Source organism: Lolium perenne, chromosome 4, assembly GCF_019359855.2.
Source record: "Lolium perenne isolate Kyuss_39 chromosome 4, Kyuss_2.0, whole genome shotgun sequence".
Lineage (NCBI taxonomy): Eukaryota > Viridiplantae > Streptophyta > Magnoliopsida > Poales > Poaceae > Lolium > Lolium perenne.
The window spans coordinates 95,709,509-95,728,396 of NC_067247.2; the positions used below are offsets into that span (position 1 = coordinate 95,709,509).

The window sequence follows — 18,888 nt, forward strand, 5'->3', positions numbered from 1 at the left end:
ATAAAACTAATTCAATTCAAAATTTTAAAAATACAAATTATCAAAAATTCATAAAAATAAAACTAATTCAATTCAAAAGTTCGTTGGCCCCCTCTTCCCGCCTCTTTCCGCCGACCCCCTCTTCCCTCCTCGTCTTCCGGCCCCTTTCTTCCCGCCAATTTTTTCCCGCCAATTTCTTCCCGCCACTTTCTCCCCGCCTCTTTCTTCCCGCCTCCTGTCTTCCCGCTCCCATTTTTCCCGCCATTTGTCACTACATATAGGTAGCCCGGCTTGGCCAGCATTATCACATCTCTACAATCTCTCATCACTCTCTCATGGCTTCCACCGCACCCACTCTAACCTACCAAAGGTGGAGGAGCTTTGCGCCTCGAACTACCCTTGCCCTCCGGGCTACCGCGTCCTCGCCGGCCGGAGCCTAGCGCCGGCGGCGTGCCGGTCCCTCCGTCCCTCGAGTATCGCGCGCCGGCGGCCATCACGAACCACTACTACCTCGACCTCACGCCGGAGCAGCGGATGAATCCCCGCCGGCATCCCTATAACCAGCAAACTTGGGACGCCTTCTTCATCAATCGGCGTGAGAGGGCGCTCGCTGTATGAGGAGGACGGTCTGCCTCCTGGAAACTTCCACGAGGCCGGCCGTCGGCTATGGTGGTACGGCTGGACTCTGCAGAGCGTCATGGACTACATCACGGCCGGCGATATCCCCCGCCTGCGCTACCCTCAGTTCGAGCCACGAGCGCCGCCCGACGACAGCGACGACAGCAGCAGCGACGACGACGCCGGCAACTTAGAAGGCGACGACTACCAGTACAACGGCGGCGGCTATGAAGACTACGAGTATGCATATTATACGCCTAGGCAGGAGTATGACTAAATCACTCCAAAATTCATGTATGCAGGAGTATGACTTAGTCACTCCAAATTTCCTATATGCAGGAGTATGACTTAGTCACTCCAAATTTCATGTATGCAGGAGTATGACTTAGTCACTCCAAATTTCATGTATCATCAGTGCTATCTCGAGTCAATTGAATCATTCGAAAATGGACACCAAACACATCACGGGTAATATAATTCACATGATTCATTCAACAAAGTTTGGTACAATAAATTATTACACATCATTTCTTCCCTTGTGTCCCTGCTTGCTTACGATTGTGCCGTATCCATGGAGCATCCTCATCATTTAACTTAATGCTTGGGTCGGTGTTCACTTTGAAGGGCGGAATTTCAGCAAACATATTATAATCTTCTGACATGTCTGTCTTGTCCTCCACTCCCACGATGTTTCTTTTCCCTGAAAGAACAATGTGGCGCTTTGGATCATCGCATGATGTACTGATCGTTTTCTTATCTTTCCGTTTCCTCGGTTTGCTACTCATGTCCTTCACATAGAAAACTTGAGCGACATCTTTCGCTAGGACGAATGGTTCGTCAAGATAACCAAGATTGTTGAAATCCACCATTGTCATTCCGTATTGCTGGTCCACCTTTACCCCACCTCCTGTTAGCTTGAACCATTTGCACCGGAACAAAGGGACCCTAAAGGAGGGTCCATAGTCAAGTTCCCATATCTCCTCTATGTAACCATAATATGTGACCTTTTGCCCATTCTCGGTTGCTGCATCAAAGCGGACACCTTCGTTTTGGTTGGTGCTCTTTTTATCTTGGGCGATCGTGTAAAATGTATTCCCATTTATCTCGTACCCTTGGAAAGTCGTTATAGTCGAAGATGGTGTCTTGGCCAACATGTACAGCTGATCTACAACCTTATTGTCACTCATTAAATGTTTTCTCAACCAACTGCCGAAAGTCTCCATGTGGGCCTTCCTAATCCAGGATTCAAAGCTTCCTGTGGTTGTCCGAGCGTAAAATATTCTTGTGTTTCTCAAAGTACGGAGCCACCAAGCTGGAATTGGTCGAATCGTGTGGTGTGCTTCAGTCAGAGAATGGCCGTCCATACATATCATTGATTTCCTTCCGATCGTGCCTTTTCCACTTAGTCTCCCCTCGTGCCGCGATTGAGGAAGACCAATCGGTTAAGGTCAGGAACAAAGTCAACACAAAACTCAATTACCTCCTCATTTCCATAGCCCTTGGCGATGCTTCCTTCTGGCCTAGCACGGTTACGAACATATTTCTTTAATACTCCCATGAACCTCTCGAAGGGGAACATATTGTGTAGAAATACAGACCGAGAATGGAAATCTCATCGACTAGGTGAACCAGGAGGTGCGTCATAATATTGAAGAAGGATGGCGGGAACACCAACTCGAACCGACAAGACATTGGATCACATCGTTCAGTAACCGTGGTAGAACTTCTCCGGATTGATTACCTTCGAGAGATTGCATTGAGGAATGCACATAGCTTCACAATGGCTACTCGAACATTTTCCGGCAGAGCCCCTCAAAGCAATCGGAAGCAATTGCGTCATAATCACGTGGCTGTCGTGAGACTTCAGGTTTTGGAACTTTTTCTCCGCCATGTTGATTATTCCCTTTATATTGGACGAGAATCCTGACGGGACCTTCATATCGCTCAGGCATTCAAAAAAGATGACCTTCTCTTCTTTGGTCGTAGCGTAGCTGGCACGACCTTGAAACCGTTCGGATGCCGGTCATCGTGGTCTTTCAAACTTTGCTGGTCCTGCCGTGCTTCCTTTGTATCATTTGACTTCCCATACACGCCCAAGAAGCTTAGGATTTTCACGCAAATATTCTTCGTAACGTGCATCACGTCGATTGCAGAGCGGACTTCTAGGACTTTCCAATATTCTAGCTCCCGAATATAGATTTCTTCTTCCACATGGCTACGTGCCCGTCAGCTCCTTCGGAATCGATTGTCCGCCAGACCCTTTCCAAAGATGACTTTCAAATCCTTGACCATATCAAATACCTCGGCACCAGTGTTCCGCAGGCTTCGGCCGGTGATCTGCCTTGCCGTTGTAATGCTTGCCTTTCTTTCTTCTTTGGATGACCTTTCGGAAGAAATCGACGATGCCCAAGGTACACGTTCTTCTTACAATTTGGCAAATGTACACTTTCAGTCTCATGTAAGCGGTGCGTGCATGCATTGTATCCCTTATTTGACAGTCCCGAAAGGTTACTAAGAGCAGGCCAATCGTTGATGGTTACGACAAGCAAGGCTCGTAGGTCAATTTCGTCTTCTTTGTGCTCATCCCACACACGGACACGAGGTCTGCCCCACAGCTGGAAAAGGTCCGCAACTAATGGCCTTAGGTACACTGCGATGTCGTTGCCGGGGTGCTTCGGACCTTGGATGAGCACCGGCATCATAATGAACTTCCGCTTCATGCACAACCAAGGAGGAAGGTTGTAGATGCATAGAGTCACGGGCTGTGTACTATGGCTGGAGCTACGCTCGCCAAAAGGATTCATGCCATCCGTACTTAGACCAAATCTTATGTTCCTTGCGTCAGTGCAAAATCTTTGAACTCTCTGTCGATCTTTCTCCATTGCGTTCCATCTGCGGGGAGTCTCAACTCCCCGTCCGACTTACGGTCCTCTTTGTGGCATCGCAACAACTTGGCATGCTCTTTGTTCCTGAACAGACGTTTCAACCGTGGTATTATAGGAGCATACCACATCACCTTGGCGGGAACCCTCTTCCTGGGTTTACGGCCCTCAACATCGTCACCAGGGTCATCGCCTCGATCTTATAACGCAATGCGGTGCATACCGGGCATTCATTCAAATTCTCGTATTCACCGCGGTAGAGGATGCAGTCGTTGATGCATGCATGTATCTTCAGAACCTCTAAACCTAGAGGGCAGACAACCTTCTTTGCTTCGTACGTAGTGGCGGGCAACTCGTTATTCTTTGGAAACATATTCTTCAACATTTTCAGCAAGTTTTCAAATGCCGAGTCAGCTACACCTGCCCGTGCCTTCCATCTCAGCAAATCAGCAGTGCAGCCCAGCTTTTTCAGACCATCATCGCATCCGGGGTACAGCGCCTTCCTGTGATCCTCTAACATGCGATCCAAATTCTCCCTCTCTTTTTCAGTTTCGCAGCGTCTCCGTGCATCCGCAATGGTCCGACCAAGATCATCTACGGGCTCATCACGTGCCTCTTCTTCACCTTCCCCTTCACCTTCCCCTTCACCTTCTGCATCCTCCATGAAAGTATCACCGAAATGAGCAAGATAGCTTTCATCGATGAAATCATCCCCTTCTTCATCTTCTTCCATTATAACCCCTCTTTCTCCATGCTTGGTCCAACAATTATAGCTTGGCATGAAACCGTGCCGAAGCAGGTGCATGTGAACATCTCTTGAGGAAGAGTAACCCTTCTGATTCTTACAGTTAAGACATGGACAGATAACAAAACCCCCCTGCTTGTTCGCATTAGCCACTACGAGGAAATCTTTCAAACCCGCACTGAACTCGCCGGAGAGTCGGTTACCGTACATCCATTGTCGATTCATCTGCATTATTATAATATAAAATATATAATTAACCATCATGCATTTGTTAAACTAACTAGCTACAAACAATATAAATTAAACAATGAACTACACACACATGCACATTTTATCAACGACACATCAAAGGTTCAAGTTGCTAACCGCGATCGAGGAGGAAAAAATAAATGAGAAAGCTCAAGTGTGGCTCCAACACTTCATATCATGTTTGTTTCATGCTCTTGGGGCATTTCATCAAACACCTTATGTGCATAAGAGGAACCAAAAGCAAACCTAACACCCACTTGTGAAGCTTGTGAAGAGAATGGCACCAAATGGCTAAGTGTTGGCTGCTGCGTGGGTATATATAGGGGAGGGGCTTTAGTCCCGGTTGGCCTGGCCAACCGCGACTAAAGGCCTTCGGGCACCTTTAGTCGCGGTTGGCCTGGCCAACCGCGACTAAAGACCCCCACGTGCACCGGCTGGCCACCGAGCGCCCTGGGCCCAGGCCTTTGGTCGCGGTTCGCCTCCCGAACCGCGACTAAAGGTACCATTAGTCGCGGTTCCTGCAGCTTCGCGACTTATGGGGCTCACCCGAAGCCTGTTTTTCCACCAGTGATCCAATCCGGACGTAAATTTCCCCGGATTTCGGCGTGGGGAGGGCAAACGAGTGGAGATGCTCTTATTAAGTGTGCCACTGTTTACCAAAAATTTGACACGCCAAAGGCTCATGGGAGTTAGCTAACTATTTTATACACTTGTGCGAAGCTAGCTAGTAAAAGAGAGAGATAGCTAGATAAGAGGGAGAGCGCTAGCTAGGTGAGAGAGAGGGAATAGCTTACTGCTTGCACGTCGTCTTGCATGAGTAGCTAGCTAAGAGAAAGAGAGAGCGCGCCTTTTTTTTTTTTGAACACTTATATTACCGAGCGCCCTAGATAGCCTGTGCGCAGCTGCAAAACCAATAGTGTGCCTCAGGTACGTGCGCGGGGTGAGCGTAGCGGTGGTCGGTGGTTTAGTGGGAGGTGGGCCATAGGCCTACACGAGACAGCAACGCGCGATGTGACAAACCGGCTGTAGCTGCACCCTGCTATCATATACTACAATTTTTTTTTCCAATTTCTATTCCTACACTTATTTATGCTACGAGGGCATCTCCAGCGGCGCGACGTATTTCGGACGCCCAAAAGTGATCGCAAGCGTTCGTTTGTGTCGCCCCGCGGACATATTTTGTCCGCGCGTCTGTTTGCGTGTGGATGTGCTTCCACCGGGACGACCCATTTTTTGAATTGCAACATAGTTAAAAACTTTCAAAGTAGTACATATAAATGCATAAAAACTATACAAAGTAGATCTATAGGTCTAGACTACTTGCTTCCTGACGGGCCGGCACCGTCGTTGCGTCGCTCCGTCGCTTGCTTCTCCGCCGCCTCCCGCGCGGCCGCTATGGCTCGATGCGCTATCGCGTCCTGGCTCAGTGCCTGCTCCAGCCTCGCGTTGGCGGCGTCGTCCTTGAGCGTCTCGAAAGACTCGACGATGGCCCTCTGCTCCAACGCCCTCTCCTCCGACGTAGGCGCATCAGGGTCATCAGAGGACCAAGATATCTCCGAGTCGGAGTCCTCTGCTGCAGCGGCGGCCGCCAGCCTGCGCTGTTCCAGCTCGGCGTCCAACGCCGCGTGGCCCGCCAGCTCCTCCTGTGCTTCCTTCTCCGCTTCAGCCAGGGCCGCAGTGTCCCTGACCGGGTGGAGGAGGTCGGTGCTGTCTTCGGAGTCGAACTCCTCGTCGGAGCTCGAGGCCGGAGGAGGTGGAGTGGGAGGTGAAGGTGGAGGTGGAGGCGCGTCAGCCTGGCCGCGTCCGGCGCTGCTCATGGTGGATCTGCTGGAGGTTGAGCGGAAGCGGCGCTACGGTAGCGGCAGCTAGGATTTAGTGGGGAGGAGATGAGATGCTCGCGCCTCTGTTTATATAGGTCGGAGGCAGGGCGACGGCCGCGCCACACGTGGCATCGCCATTACTACGTGCGCAGAGATAGGCGACGGTCGCGCGCCACGCGATGCTTCGCCATTTATGCGGCCGCAGACTGCCGAAGCGACGCCGCAGTGCCAGTACTGGCGGAGAAGACGCATCGACGCAGGGTCGCTGCCAGGCGGGCCCGACGAAACGTCCGCCAGATGCGAGCGGACACTTTCGGCATCCGCGGAGCGTCCGCGGAGATTTGGCCAGGTTTGCGTCTCCGTGAACGGCCCGGTCACTTTGCATCGCCCCGCTGGAGGTGGTGCCAGACGCATTTCCGATCACGGCGGACGAAAACGGTCGCTGAGCGACCGTTTGCGTCGCGCCATCAGCGACCGTTTGCGTCGCGCCGCTGGAGATGCCCTGAATCAAATGAGCCTCCTTGATATCCTTGATATTTGCTTGCTGCCAATCCACGGCAAGAACAATGTATTCTCATGGTTGCATGTACGATTTGCCAGGTGGCTCGGTGACCTCTGTAAATTTGTCGATATTTGTAATCATTGAATTTAAGATGAATAACCGTCCATCTTGATCGATCTCTAAATCAGTCCATGCATGTTTTAATCAACCAGCAAAGAGCCATTTTTACTTTTCATACTTCATTACGCCCATATATCTCCATGGCGGGAGGCAGAACCGTTCAAAATAAAAATGAGTTCCCCTAAAAATAAAGTTAGAACGAGAACTTGTAGTCCATGTCGTGCTTATACACGTGACCAGGCCTGAGCGTCTGCGACGGGAACTCGGGGTGGTTCACGGCGTCGGGGTAGCCTTGCGTCTCCAAGCAGAACCCGCCGTACCGCTCGTACACCTTGCCGGCCTTCCCCTTGATGGTGTTGTTGAGCCCGTTGCCGGTGTAGAGCTGCATCGCCGGCTGGTTGGCCCACAGCTCCAGCCCGCGGCCGGACGCGCTGTGCCGGACCGCCACCACCTTCCGCATGCCCACCCCGTCGATTACATAGCTGGTGTCGTATCCGATGAGGCCCTTGCCTCCGCTGACCTTCCGGATGCGCGCGCCGATCGGCGTCGGCGTCCGGAAGTCGTAGTTGGTGCCGGCGACCGGAACCACCCGGCCGGAGGACGGGAGGAGCTCGTCGTCCAACGGGATGTACCGCGACGCGGAGAGCTGGAGCGTGTGGCCCAGCACGTCGCGGCTGCCCTGCCCGCCCAGGTTCAGGTACAAGTGCTGCAGGAAGTTCACCGGCGTGGCCTTGTTGAGAGCCGTCGCGTTCGTGCGAATGCTCAGGGTGTACGGGCTCGACAATTGGTACGTTGCGTACACCTCCAAATCTCCAGGAAATCCTGCTTGACAATCGATCATCAGTCGTAAGCATCTCGTGTTACCCGGCCGATTGTAACTTTGGAACAAAGAGGATCAGTGCTATCATATCACGCACCTTGTTCTCCGTCGAAGCTGCGGTAGAAGAATGTGATGTATGGGGAGTGGCCGCCGCCAACGTACTCCTTCACCGTCCATATGACTTTGCTGAATCCCCTGTGACCACCTAGAGTAGGAAGGGAAATTATCAGTTTGCGCCTCTGAACTCTTACACACTACCATCACAGCAACACCCAGACGTACGTATGGGAGCAAACTGCAATGCATACCATGGATTGTGTTCCTGCCGTCGTTGATGTACGTGTGGTATAATTTGCCGTCGAGGCTGAACCGGCCCCCGGCAATTCTGTAGGCCACGCGCCCGGTCAGCGGGCCGAAGTAGCAGCCATCGTTCTAGTGTCAAAGGACCAACATTCAGATATAACAACTTCAAATGATGTGATTCAGGAAAATCATGAATGTATGAAGCATGTCATCGAGAGGGATTCAGAGATCTTACGAAATACTCAGAGAGGGTGTCTTTACCCAGCACAACATCCCCCAAGTTCCCTACAAAATAACTTATGCAAGTCAAGCCACCGCGCACACTACACAAACACTATATTTTGCAACGAATGGCTTAGTCCATTAAACATGAAAATATTACCCATGGGTTTAGAGACCCTGCCCACAATCTACTCGTATGGTCCTTGGTCGTCTTAGGCTGCTTTATCCTCTATGTCGTGTGTCACAGGTACATGTTAAATTTTTGTCTTGTTTTGCGGGTTGTGTGTATCTTTGTTAGGCAGAGGACAGTTGTAACTCATTTCTTTGTATCACCTTGATGTGTGCTATTGAGTTGATAAGGAACCCCTTTATATGAGTATATGTTTTGCAAAACGAAAAAAAACATTAGTAACCAAATTGTTGATGGGTTAAAATATCAACTTATTGATGGGTTTGGTATTTCTCGAGCCTGGTTTGCTGCTTGATTGGTGCCACCTGGATCATCGGAAAGGTAACATGTACTACTTCATTCCGTTTTAAATACATAGTTTCTTTAGCAAGCGCGTGCATTCAAGGTTTGCTAATTTATATTATTAGTGGCGCCGGAGGCGATGCCCGACCAGGAGGCCCAGGCGGCCTCACAGCTACAGTACCCGGGTGAGGGAGCCTCGCTGGCCATGCGACAGCTGGTCGCGACGACGTCCGACTCGCTGCCATGTCGGTCCACCCCTGAGTCTGTGGCGCTGCCACCTCGGGAGGAAGGTATGCCAGCTTCGCCGCTGCCGCCTCTGGAGGGAGGTTCGCCGCGGGTGGAGTTGCTTCAGGGGGCCTCACCGACACCTACCCCTGGAGTACCGAGTTCTTCTTCCGCGTCGATGGCCTCTTCGTCGAGTTTGGCTTCACCGTCGCCGAGTCCTACCTTGCAGCGGCCTCCTCCTCCTCCGCCTGTCGTTCAGCCGACGGTGAGACGGAGCGGGCGGCATACCGTTGCGGAGGATGGATCGGGGGCTACGGACGAGGATGTCATGCAGCGTGCCATGAGACGCAAGGCGGAGATGAACCTCGACAACGCTGGTATGAAACAACCTTCCAAGTCCTTTATTTCTTTTTCTGATTCACGTATTTCGTCTAATTTGAGTAGTCTCGGGGTCTCATTGGGTAACACATCTGATGAGATCCTGGTTTCGGCTAAGATGTTGAGACAGACGGAACTTGACCGTTTAACGGTTGTTCCGAATGTTAACACTGGGCCTGAAACCTCCGTAGTAGCCGATGATGATGATGATGATGGCATCCTAGATGGTCAGATTCTCTCGGCTATTATTGGTAATATATCAGAGGTCGACTTAGAACACTCGGAGCTTAGTTCAGTTTATGATCTAAAAGCTTCAGCGCGTGGTTCTAGGTCGTCACCTGGTAAAAAGTCTCGTAGATATTGTAAGAGATCTAAATCTAAAATTGTTTCTCAATGATTGGCATGTTTCGAAATAGCAGAGGTCTTGGTGACTTGGCTAAACATTCACACATTGCCGATGGTTGTAGAGAGTATGATTTAGATTTCATTGCAATATCGGAGACGGGTAGGCGGAGCTTCTCACAGAGTTTTCTCGACCGTTTATCGGGCGGGATTAACTTTCAGTGGTTTTCTCGCCCACCTCGTGGTAGGTCTGGGGGCATCTTACTTGGCGTCCGCATAGACACCATGACGGTTTTAGCTAGTTCGGATGGTGAGTATCACATTAAACTCGACATTCAGAACAAAGCTGATGGGTTCATGTGGAGTCTTGTTGCTGTGTATGGTGCTGCCCAGGACGCTTTTAAGGCCGACTTTCTACGTGAGTTGGTAAATCTTGCTAAAGATAATCCATACCCGATTTTGATCGGTGGTGATTTCAATTTACTAAGATTTCCTCATGAAAAAAGTAAAGGCCACTTTGATGGACATTGGCCTTTCTTATTCAATGCTGTCATCGATAGTCTTGATTTGAGAGAGGTGTTTATGTCAGGTCGACAATTTACTTGGGCTAATAGCTTGCCTGAGCCCACATACGAAAAACTAGATCGCGTCTTGATGGATACTGAATGGGAAGATAAATACCCTATGGTGTCTGTCCGCGCACTAGAACGTATTGAAAAATTGTCTGACCATGCTCCTATCCTCTTAACTACTGGGAACCCTAGACCTGTTTGTAAGCGGCCTTTCAAATTTGAACTTGGCTGGCTACAGAGAGAAGGGTTTCATGAGATGGTTAAGAAGGTTTGGGAAAGGCCAGTTGGTGGTAGTTCCCCAATCGTGAGATGGAATAATAAGATGCGTGCAATGCGCAGACATCTCTCTGGATGGGCAACCCATATGACAGGCATTCTTAAAAAAGAAAAGTCTCGCTTATCAACCTTAATCGATGAGCTCGAGGCTTTTGCTGAGGTAAGACCGTTGACTGCGCAAGAGGTTGAAGTTAAGAATCAATCCAATGCACAGATGGCGAGTCTACTTCGCGAAGAGGAACTCAAATGGTACCAACGATCCAAGGCCCAATTCATTTTAGAAGGAGATTCCAATACGCGATATTTCCATGGTATTGCCAATGGGAGACATCGGAAAAAACTTATTCATTCTCTTATCCAAGATGAAGGGTTGATTGAAGGTCATGAGCAACTCAAGTCGTACATTACGAATTATTATAAAGGCTTGTTTGGTCCTCCAGATGAAAGCTCATTTTCTCTAAATGAGGACTTAACAGCTGACATACCCCAAGTTTCTGTTGAGGAAAACGGACTACTTACTGCACCTTATTCAGAGGAGGAGGTGCAGAAAGCTGTTTTCCAGATGGAATGCAACAAAGCACCGGGTCCAGATGGTTTTCCAGCGGAGTTTTACCAAACCTTCTGGGATACTATTAAAGGGGATCTTCTAGATTTGTTCAGTGCTTTGCATATTGGACAACTAGAATTATTTCGTCTAAATTTTGGTGAAGTAATCTTGTTACCAAAAGTTAATGAGGCAGAAAGGATTCAACAATATAGACCTATTTGCCTCTTAAACGTAAGTTTCAAGATTTTCACGAAAGTGGCCACCATTAGACTTAATACGGTCGCGGATCATGTAGTTCGACCATCTCAAACAGCTTTCATGCAAGGAAGAAATATCCTTGACGGAGTGGCGGTTTTACATGAGACGGTACATGAGATGCATACTAAGAAATTAAATGGGGTTATTTTAAAATTAGATTTTGAAAAAGCTTATGATAAAGTAAAGTGGTCTTTCTTACAACAGACACTCAGGATGAAAGGTTTTTCTCCTGAATGGCGCGCTCTAATTAATGATTTTGTGAATGGAGGTAGTGTGGCAATTCGGGTCAATGATGACACCGGCCATTATTTCCAAACACGAAAAGGGTTACGCCAAGGAGATCCGCTATCGCCGATGTTATTTAACATTGTGGCGGATATGCTGGCAATACTCATAGAGCGGGCCAAGTCTGATGGTCAAATTGAAGGGGTGATTCCACATCTGGTTGATGGTGGTTTATCAATCCTTCAATATGCCGATGATACAATTCTGTTTATGGATCATGATCTCGAAAAAGCTCAGAACCTGAAATTAATTTTGGTAGCTTTTGAGCAATTATCGGGATTGAAAATTAATTTCCATAAAAGTGAATTATTCTGTTTCGGTGATGCCCAAAATGATACAGCTCTTTATACAGAGTTGTTCGGTTGCGGGCAAGGCCAATTTCCCATTCGCTATCTGGGTATCCCGATTCATTATCGGAGACTCACGATCGCTGAATGGAAAATAGTAGAGGAAAGACTACAGAAGCGCCTTAGTAGTTGGAAAGGCAAATTACTATCTCTGGGAGGAAGATTGGTACTTATTAATTCGGTACTGACAAATATGGTACTGTATATGTTATCTTTCTTCCTTTTGCCAAAAGGAGTTCTGCACAAACTCGATTATTATCGATCCAGATTCTTTTGGCAAGGAGATAGTGAGAAAAAGAAGTATCGACTGGTTAAATGGAGTGTAGTTTGTAGTCCTAAAGATCAAGGCGGGCTTGGTGTTCATGACTTAGAAGTCAAAAACACAGCTCTGCTAGGTAAATGGCTTTTCAAGCTCCTTACCGAGGACGGGATTTGGCAAACTATACTCCGAAGAAAGTATATCGGCTCCAAGACGTTATCCCAGGTGGTTTGGAGACCTGGTGATTCACACTTCTGGGCAGGTCTAATGGCGTCAAAAAATGACTTTTTTCGTCATGGTACTTTCTCAATTAAGAATGGAGCACAGATACGGTTCTGGGAGGATGCTTGGTTGGACAATGCACCCTTAAGTGAACAGTATCCTGCGCTGTATAGTATCGTTCGTCGCAAGGGAGATACCATTGCCACGGTGATGGCCACCTCTCCACCGAATGTGACGTTTCGACGCGTTTTGCTCGGGCAAAGGCTAGAGGCATGGAATGCTTTAATTCATAGGTTGGGGGATGTTATTCTATCACCGGAACCAGATGAATTTAGGTGGAATTTACATGTAGATGGCTCTTTCTCGGTGAAATCATTATACAATGCCATAATCCATTCTGATTTACCAGTTGATAATAATAAGAAAATTTGGAAGATGAAGATACCGCTAAAAATCAAAATTTTTGGATGGTACCTTCGTCGAGGAGTCATCCTCACCAAAGATAATCTTGTTAAGCGGAATTGGCAAGGAAGCTCTAGATGTGTTTTTTGTCATCATGATGAAACTATTAAACACCTCTTCTTGCAGTGCCAGTTTGCGAGATCTATTTGGTCTGTCATCCAAGTAGCGTCTACCTTGTATCCTCCCACTAGTGTGGCCAATGTCTTTGGTAATTGGCTTCATGGTATAGATTCAAGGTTCAAGTTGCTTCTTAGGGTGGGGGCGCTAGCAGTAATCTGGGCGCTTTGACTGAGTAGAAATGACAAGATTTTTAACGACATTAACTCCTCTTTGTTGCAGGTTATCTACAGATGTACGGGGATTCTTCGTTCGTGGTTGCCTCTTCAGCGTATGGAGAACCGAGACCTATTTACGGAGGTCTGTACACGATTGGAGGCTACGGCGAGGGATACTTTTTCCCTACATGGGTGGCAGCATAGTCTACGGATTGAAGCCCCACCCCCATCTTAGGCGTTTTACGTTTCATCGTTCCGATATGTATTTCGCCTAATTTCTAGTTTTATATCTTTTTATTCTAGACTTGACTATCATAAACGGCTGTGTGCATCCTGGTTATGCAGAGGCTGGATGTAATTGCTTCCCAAGAGTAATAAAGCATCCTTTATCAAAAAAAAAATATAAAATGTTCAAGATTGGTTAAAGGAACTTTTTCCAATTTTTTCTTCTATCATGTTCCTAATAATCACATGACATATCAATATCTATAACATCGTGTATTTATTAACCCAAAAATATATAGTTATGAAACCTAACTCCTATGGTTATCGTATAAATATTTTTTTGATTTTCTGACAAAACATAATTACTCTACCAGTGTAAGACTCAACCCATTACCCATGGCAACTTTAGAGGCTACATGATTTTCCGAGTATCAAAACATACTTTGATCATCGTACCTGTAGAACGATAGAGAGGGAGAGAGATTGGCGTAATATGATGGATGTTGTATTGAGCCTCTCGGGCCAGTATATATAGGAGTACAAGGGACTGACTTGGAGTAGAGGACAAGAAACAAATCTATCCCTACCTAATCTATCCCTAACCGTACGTATACCAAATATATCTCTAACACTCCCCCGCAGTCGTAGCGGTAGTGACGTGAACAACAGTAGCGTCGCGGACGGTCAGACTGGAGAGAAGCCGAAGGTAGGAACCAACGGGCTGACACTCCCCCGCAGTCATAGCGGGAGCGTCGTGGACGGAGTTGCGTCGCAGATGCTTGGACTGTAGAGGATGCTGGTGAGGCGCAGGAGAGGTGGTAGCCCTTGTGCCGATGTCGAGGGAGCCGAGAGCGTTGGGCGGTGCAACCTTGGTCGGGGTAGCCGCACGAGGGGATGCCGTGGTCGATGTCGTGGTCGGGTGCCGGTGTCGAGGTAGCCGCACATGAAGCCGCAAGCGCATAGTGCGCGAGGAGAGTGACGGAGACGTGTCGAGGCAGTCGTGGAGATGGTCGATGCCGAAGTCGATGCAGTCTGAGCCGTCGAGGACGAGGTGTTGCCCTAGTTTTGCCAGAACTAGGCGCACGTCGGGGACGAAGGCATACTCCGGTTTTGCCAGAAAGTACGCAAAGACGAAGTCGGCGACGCGGTCGAGGCAGTCGTGGAGGCGATGCCGAAGAAGACGTTGTCGAAGCCGATGAAGACGAGACGTCCGACGCGAGTTTGCTAGACTCGGGAACGTCTCGGGGACGAAGGCACTTCCGGTGTTGCCAGTACCGGGCATGCGAGGGTAGGGAACATTACAAAGTGCGCGCCATGTCGGAGTAGACTAGTAGAGGAGGTCTCGACGACGGGTGTCGGAGAAGAGGAGCAGGTGGTGTAGTCGGGGAAGAGGCGAGTCCCGACGACGGGTGTCGGAGTAGAGTAGCAGGTGACGTAGTCGGGGAAGAGGCGAGGACGCTGGCGGCGAAGCTGTAGTGTACGAAGACGTAGAAGGCGGCTAACCCAGCGGTGACCAGGGGTGGTCATGCTGGACGCCTAGACGGGCGTTGCGGTGGTCGACGAGCTCAGCGCGACCTGGAGCGGTTGGCGAGCCCAGCGGCGACCTGGGGTGGGGGCGCGGCGGCGGTACACGAAGTAGGCGAGGAAGACCCAGCGGCGTGATGAAGACCATGCGCGGATAGAGGCGACCCGCGCCGAAGGGGCGGCGCTGTGGTGGCCTCGGACATCGACGCGCGGGGGACGGCGAAGGCGACCGCGTGCGGCGACGCCACGGCCTGAGGGGCCGGCGTAGCTGCAGGGCGCGAGTCGGTGCAGCAGCGGGACGCCACCAGCGACGTACGCGCCTTGGAAGGCGCGTCGGAGGCCGGTAGCATGGACCAAAGGCGGCGGCGCTGCGGCCCGAAGGGGCGACGCAGCGGCAGCCCGTAGCTCGATCGGTGGTAGGCGCGTGCTCGGGGACGTGCTTGGCGGAGACGTGCGCGCGGTCGGTTGATCAGACCGACGGCGGCGTTGTACGCGCCATGGCGTGGACGACGTGCCGCAGATTGGAGTCGTTGGCGACGTTGTCGGTGATGTCCCGGGCGATGACGGTGAAGACGGACCAGCGATGGAGACCGCGCGGGCGAGACAGCTGCTGCGTCGCACGTAGGCGTCCCGTGTGTGACGCATGCGGCCGTGCCGCGCAGTTGATGAAGATGGCTGGTGCAGTCGATGCCGTTGTCGGAGTAGAGGCGCGCGGTGACGGCGGCGGTGGGCGACTCAATCCGATCTATGATCGGTAAACCAAAAAAAGAAAACGACGGTCGAGCGACCGGCGGAGCAAAAAGAAAACCAATCTACGGATTGGAAAAAAAAAAGACTCGAGGGCAGCGGATCAACGGATCGGCCGACGAACCCTCATACGGGTTGCGCGGCCCCCGGAGTAGATCATGGAGATCGACCTCCCCGGGGGCGGCGCGGCGCGGAAGCTTGGGCGGCGGCTAGGTTAGGATCGGCGCCACTCTGATACCATGTAGAACGATAGAGAGGGAGAGAGATTGGCGTAATATGATGGATGTTGTATTGAGCCTCTCGGGCCAGTATATATAGGAGTACAAGGGACCGACTTGGAGTAGAGGACAAGAAACAAATCTATCCCTACCTAATCTATCCCTAACCGTACGTATACCAAATATATCTCTAACAGTACCTTTGGAATCAGGAAGGGTGATTGACATGATAGTGGCGCCCCAGTTGGTCATCTTGACAGAGAAATTCCCTTTCCTGAGGTTGTACACACCGACCCTCTTTCCCGCTTCAGCGCCATTGGCCAACGAAAAGGCCACTAGGCACAGGAGCACTAGAAAAGCCAGAACCCTCACCATCAGGCTAGCGTGCAGGAAGAAGAAGAAGACTCAGACAAACTACTCCCTCTGTTTTTGTTTCTACATCCTGGGATGGTTTTCAAATACTCCATAGTTATAGGTCCAAGAGAAGTTATTATCATTGATGTCGTTGATTATCCACCTCACATAACTTACAATAATAGGTTTGCTAGGCTGGCCATAGTGGGTAGTATCATATAGTAGTATCATGTATATGATACTTTCGTATGATACTATATCTATAATGCATAGTATTGTAGACTAGTATCATAGTTTTCTATATTTATTGATTTGTAGAATCCTAATACAAATTTGTGTACAAGATTTATTTGATACTAACTTTTCTCGTGATATGCACTATGATAATGTATCTACCTATGATACTCTAATCTTCTCTCTCCTCCATAATTACCTGCCGCATCAACATTTTTGGTGGAGTTAGGATGCATGATACTAGCTAAGATAAGGAAAACGCTGACGTTCCTTCGGGGGAACAGCGCTCGGATCCTCCGCCTCGAGCGTCTGCCGCGTGTCAACGTGGGTTCCACCTTCGGGCTCATCCTCGTCCAGCTTTTTTTCTCTCGCACGATAGGATAAGGAATCCCCAACCACGCCGAGCTACTCGTCTCCTACCTCCGCCTGCTGGCCGGTAGACTGCCTCACTGCCACCGCCCGCGCCGATAGCCCTCCGCCACTACCGCGCACCACCTTGCAGAGCTCCGCCGTCGCGCGCTTCCACCGCTGTCGCGCATCCCGTCGTCGAGTACCACCGCCGCGCGTCCCCCGCACAGCCAAGCCTGGAGAAGATGTCGGTGCGCAGGGGGAAAGGCCCTGGTGCAAGGAGGCGGCGGCGATTGGCCCGGAATAGGACCCTGAAGGCCTCCTCCTCTTTAGGCCGCCGTCGCCGCGGCCTCGTTGCCGAATCCACCACCATGGCGTAGCAGCGGGGAGTCGCCCTGCAGGTCCGCAGGCACGGCCATGGCCAAGCCCTGTAACCCAAGCTACCCGGCACCCTGCTGTAGCTGGATTCAGCGCCGCGCGCCGTCGCTACCAAATCCGGGCTCCACCGTTGCTACAGGAGGCGTCCGCCGCTGCTACATCCGGCCTCCGTGCCTGCTACATCTGGTTTGCCGATTTGATGCTGCGACCAGCGTCCGCCTCTGCTACTTGTGGCGGCGGAGGCTGCTACATAAGACGTCGGCGTCTGCTACAAACGGTCGTCTGCAATTTATGGCAGCGGCGGCTGCTACAATCGCTGTCAACGTCTGCTACCAAGGGCGTCGTCGTCTGCTACTTGTGGCGGCGGCGGATGCTACAATCGGCGGAGGCGGATGCTACTTCTGCGGCGGATGCTGCTACAAAGGGCGCCGGCGGCTGCTACAAAGGGCTGCGGCTGCTACTTGTGGCGGTGGCGGATGCTCCAATCGGCGGCAGAGGTGCGGCGGCGAATTTCTACAAGCGACGCCGACAGTTGCTGCAAACGCCGGTGGCGGTTGCTACAAACAGGGCGCCGTCGTGCTGCAAGGAGACTGGCGAGGCCTGCGCAGTGCTGCCAGCCCGCCGGCGAAGCTACAAGCCCAGGACGGCGGTGCTGCCGTAGTAGGCGTTGCTGCCGGAGCGAGCGGCGATGGTGCCGGAGCAGGCGGTGGCGCTGCCGGGGAGGTCGGAGTTTCTGCCGGAGCGGGCGGCGGTGCTGCCGGAGCCGCAGGGGGTTTTGCCGGCGGGCGGGACTCGACATCGTCCGCGTGTTACAGGTCGTGCGGGTCGGAGGAGGAGATTCTTTTCTATTTTTCCTTTCCGTGTGAGAGCGTTGACTACAATCTGACGTTTCTTATCATTTGCATGCTGTGGCTAGCGACCCGGGGGATCGGGGATTTGATTCCCCGGGGGACGCTCAGCGCTGCCCCTAAGATAAGCACTATGGCTAGCCTAAACTTAGAGGAGTTTTGCGAGGTGGCTAATCAACGCATATGGTCAATTAAGGTAGATAATCAATGTATACTAGACATTAAGTACCACTAATAGTGCATTATACATGGATTAGCCACCTGGCAAAACTGCAAAGCAGGCTTCTCTAAAAAAGGTACATAAATCTCTCTACATAATCTATCTTGAGATCGATGAAAAAAAAGTGGTTCACCAAACTGGCAAACTCCCCTCGCACCACCATCAGTCGATCATGTGACACATAACTGTCATCTGTGTTCAAACCTTTTTTAAGTACCAACGGTTTCAACTCCTCTCTTTGGTATGTATAGATGCACTGGGTTCACAAATACGAGAGAACAATGCAGTAATAGATCCGGAGGTTCTTTCGAAATAGGAGTTAAGCCCTCTACATCGTAACAGTGCACATGGCCTTGATTATTATTGCAGCTTTATTTAGTATCATTATTTACAACTCAAGGGTTGCTCAAAGTGGAAACATGAATCATCTAAAAGTATTATACAAACAAACGCAAAAATGACTGATATGCATCTTGAAGACGATTAGAATGCAGCCAGCCACCCTGGCTAAATAAAGCCTGTACAACCGTAATCAGTCGATTGCACCCAATATCCACAGGTCCCTGCTCCTCTATAGGAAGGAGGTGAGAGAGAGCGGACGATGTACGCCCG

The 18,888-nt window shown here is 50.4% G+C and overlaps 1 protein-coding gene across 1 annotated transcript; it reads right to left on the bottom strand.

Annotated features, from left to right (window-relative positions):
- Positions 1 to 7,064: 7,064 nt before the first annotated feature.
- Positions 7,065 to 16,269, bottom strand: LOC127293366 (uncharacterized). Its single transcript, XM_051322963.2, has 5 exons — positions 16,095 to 16,269; positions 8,274 to 8,323; positions 8,044 to 8,167; positions 7,833 to 7,940; positions 7,065 to 7,737 (listed from the first exon to the last, which is right to left on the bottom strand). The coding sequence occupies exons 1-5, from the start codon at positions 16,267 to 16,269 to the stop codon at positions 7,109 to 7,111; spliced, it is 1,086 nt and encodes a 361-aa protein (XP_051178923.1). The 3' UTR covers positions 7,065 to 7,108.
- Between the last annotated feature and the right edge of the window lie 2,619 nt (positions 16,270 to 18,888).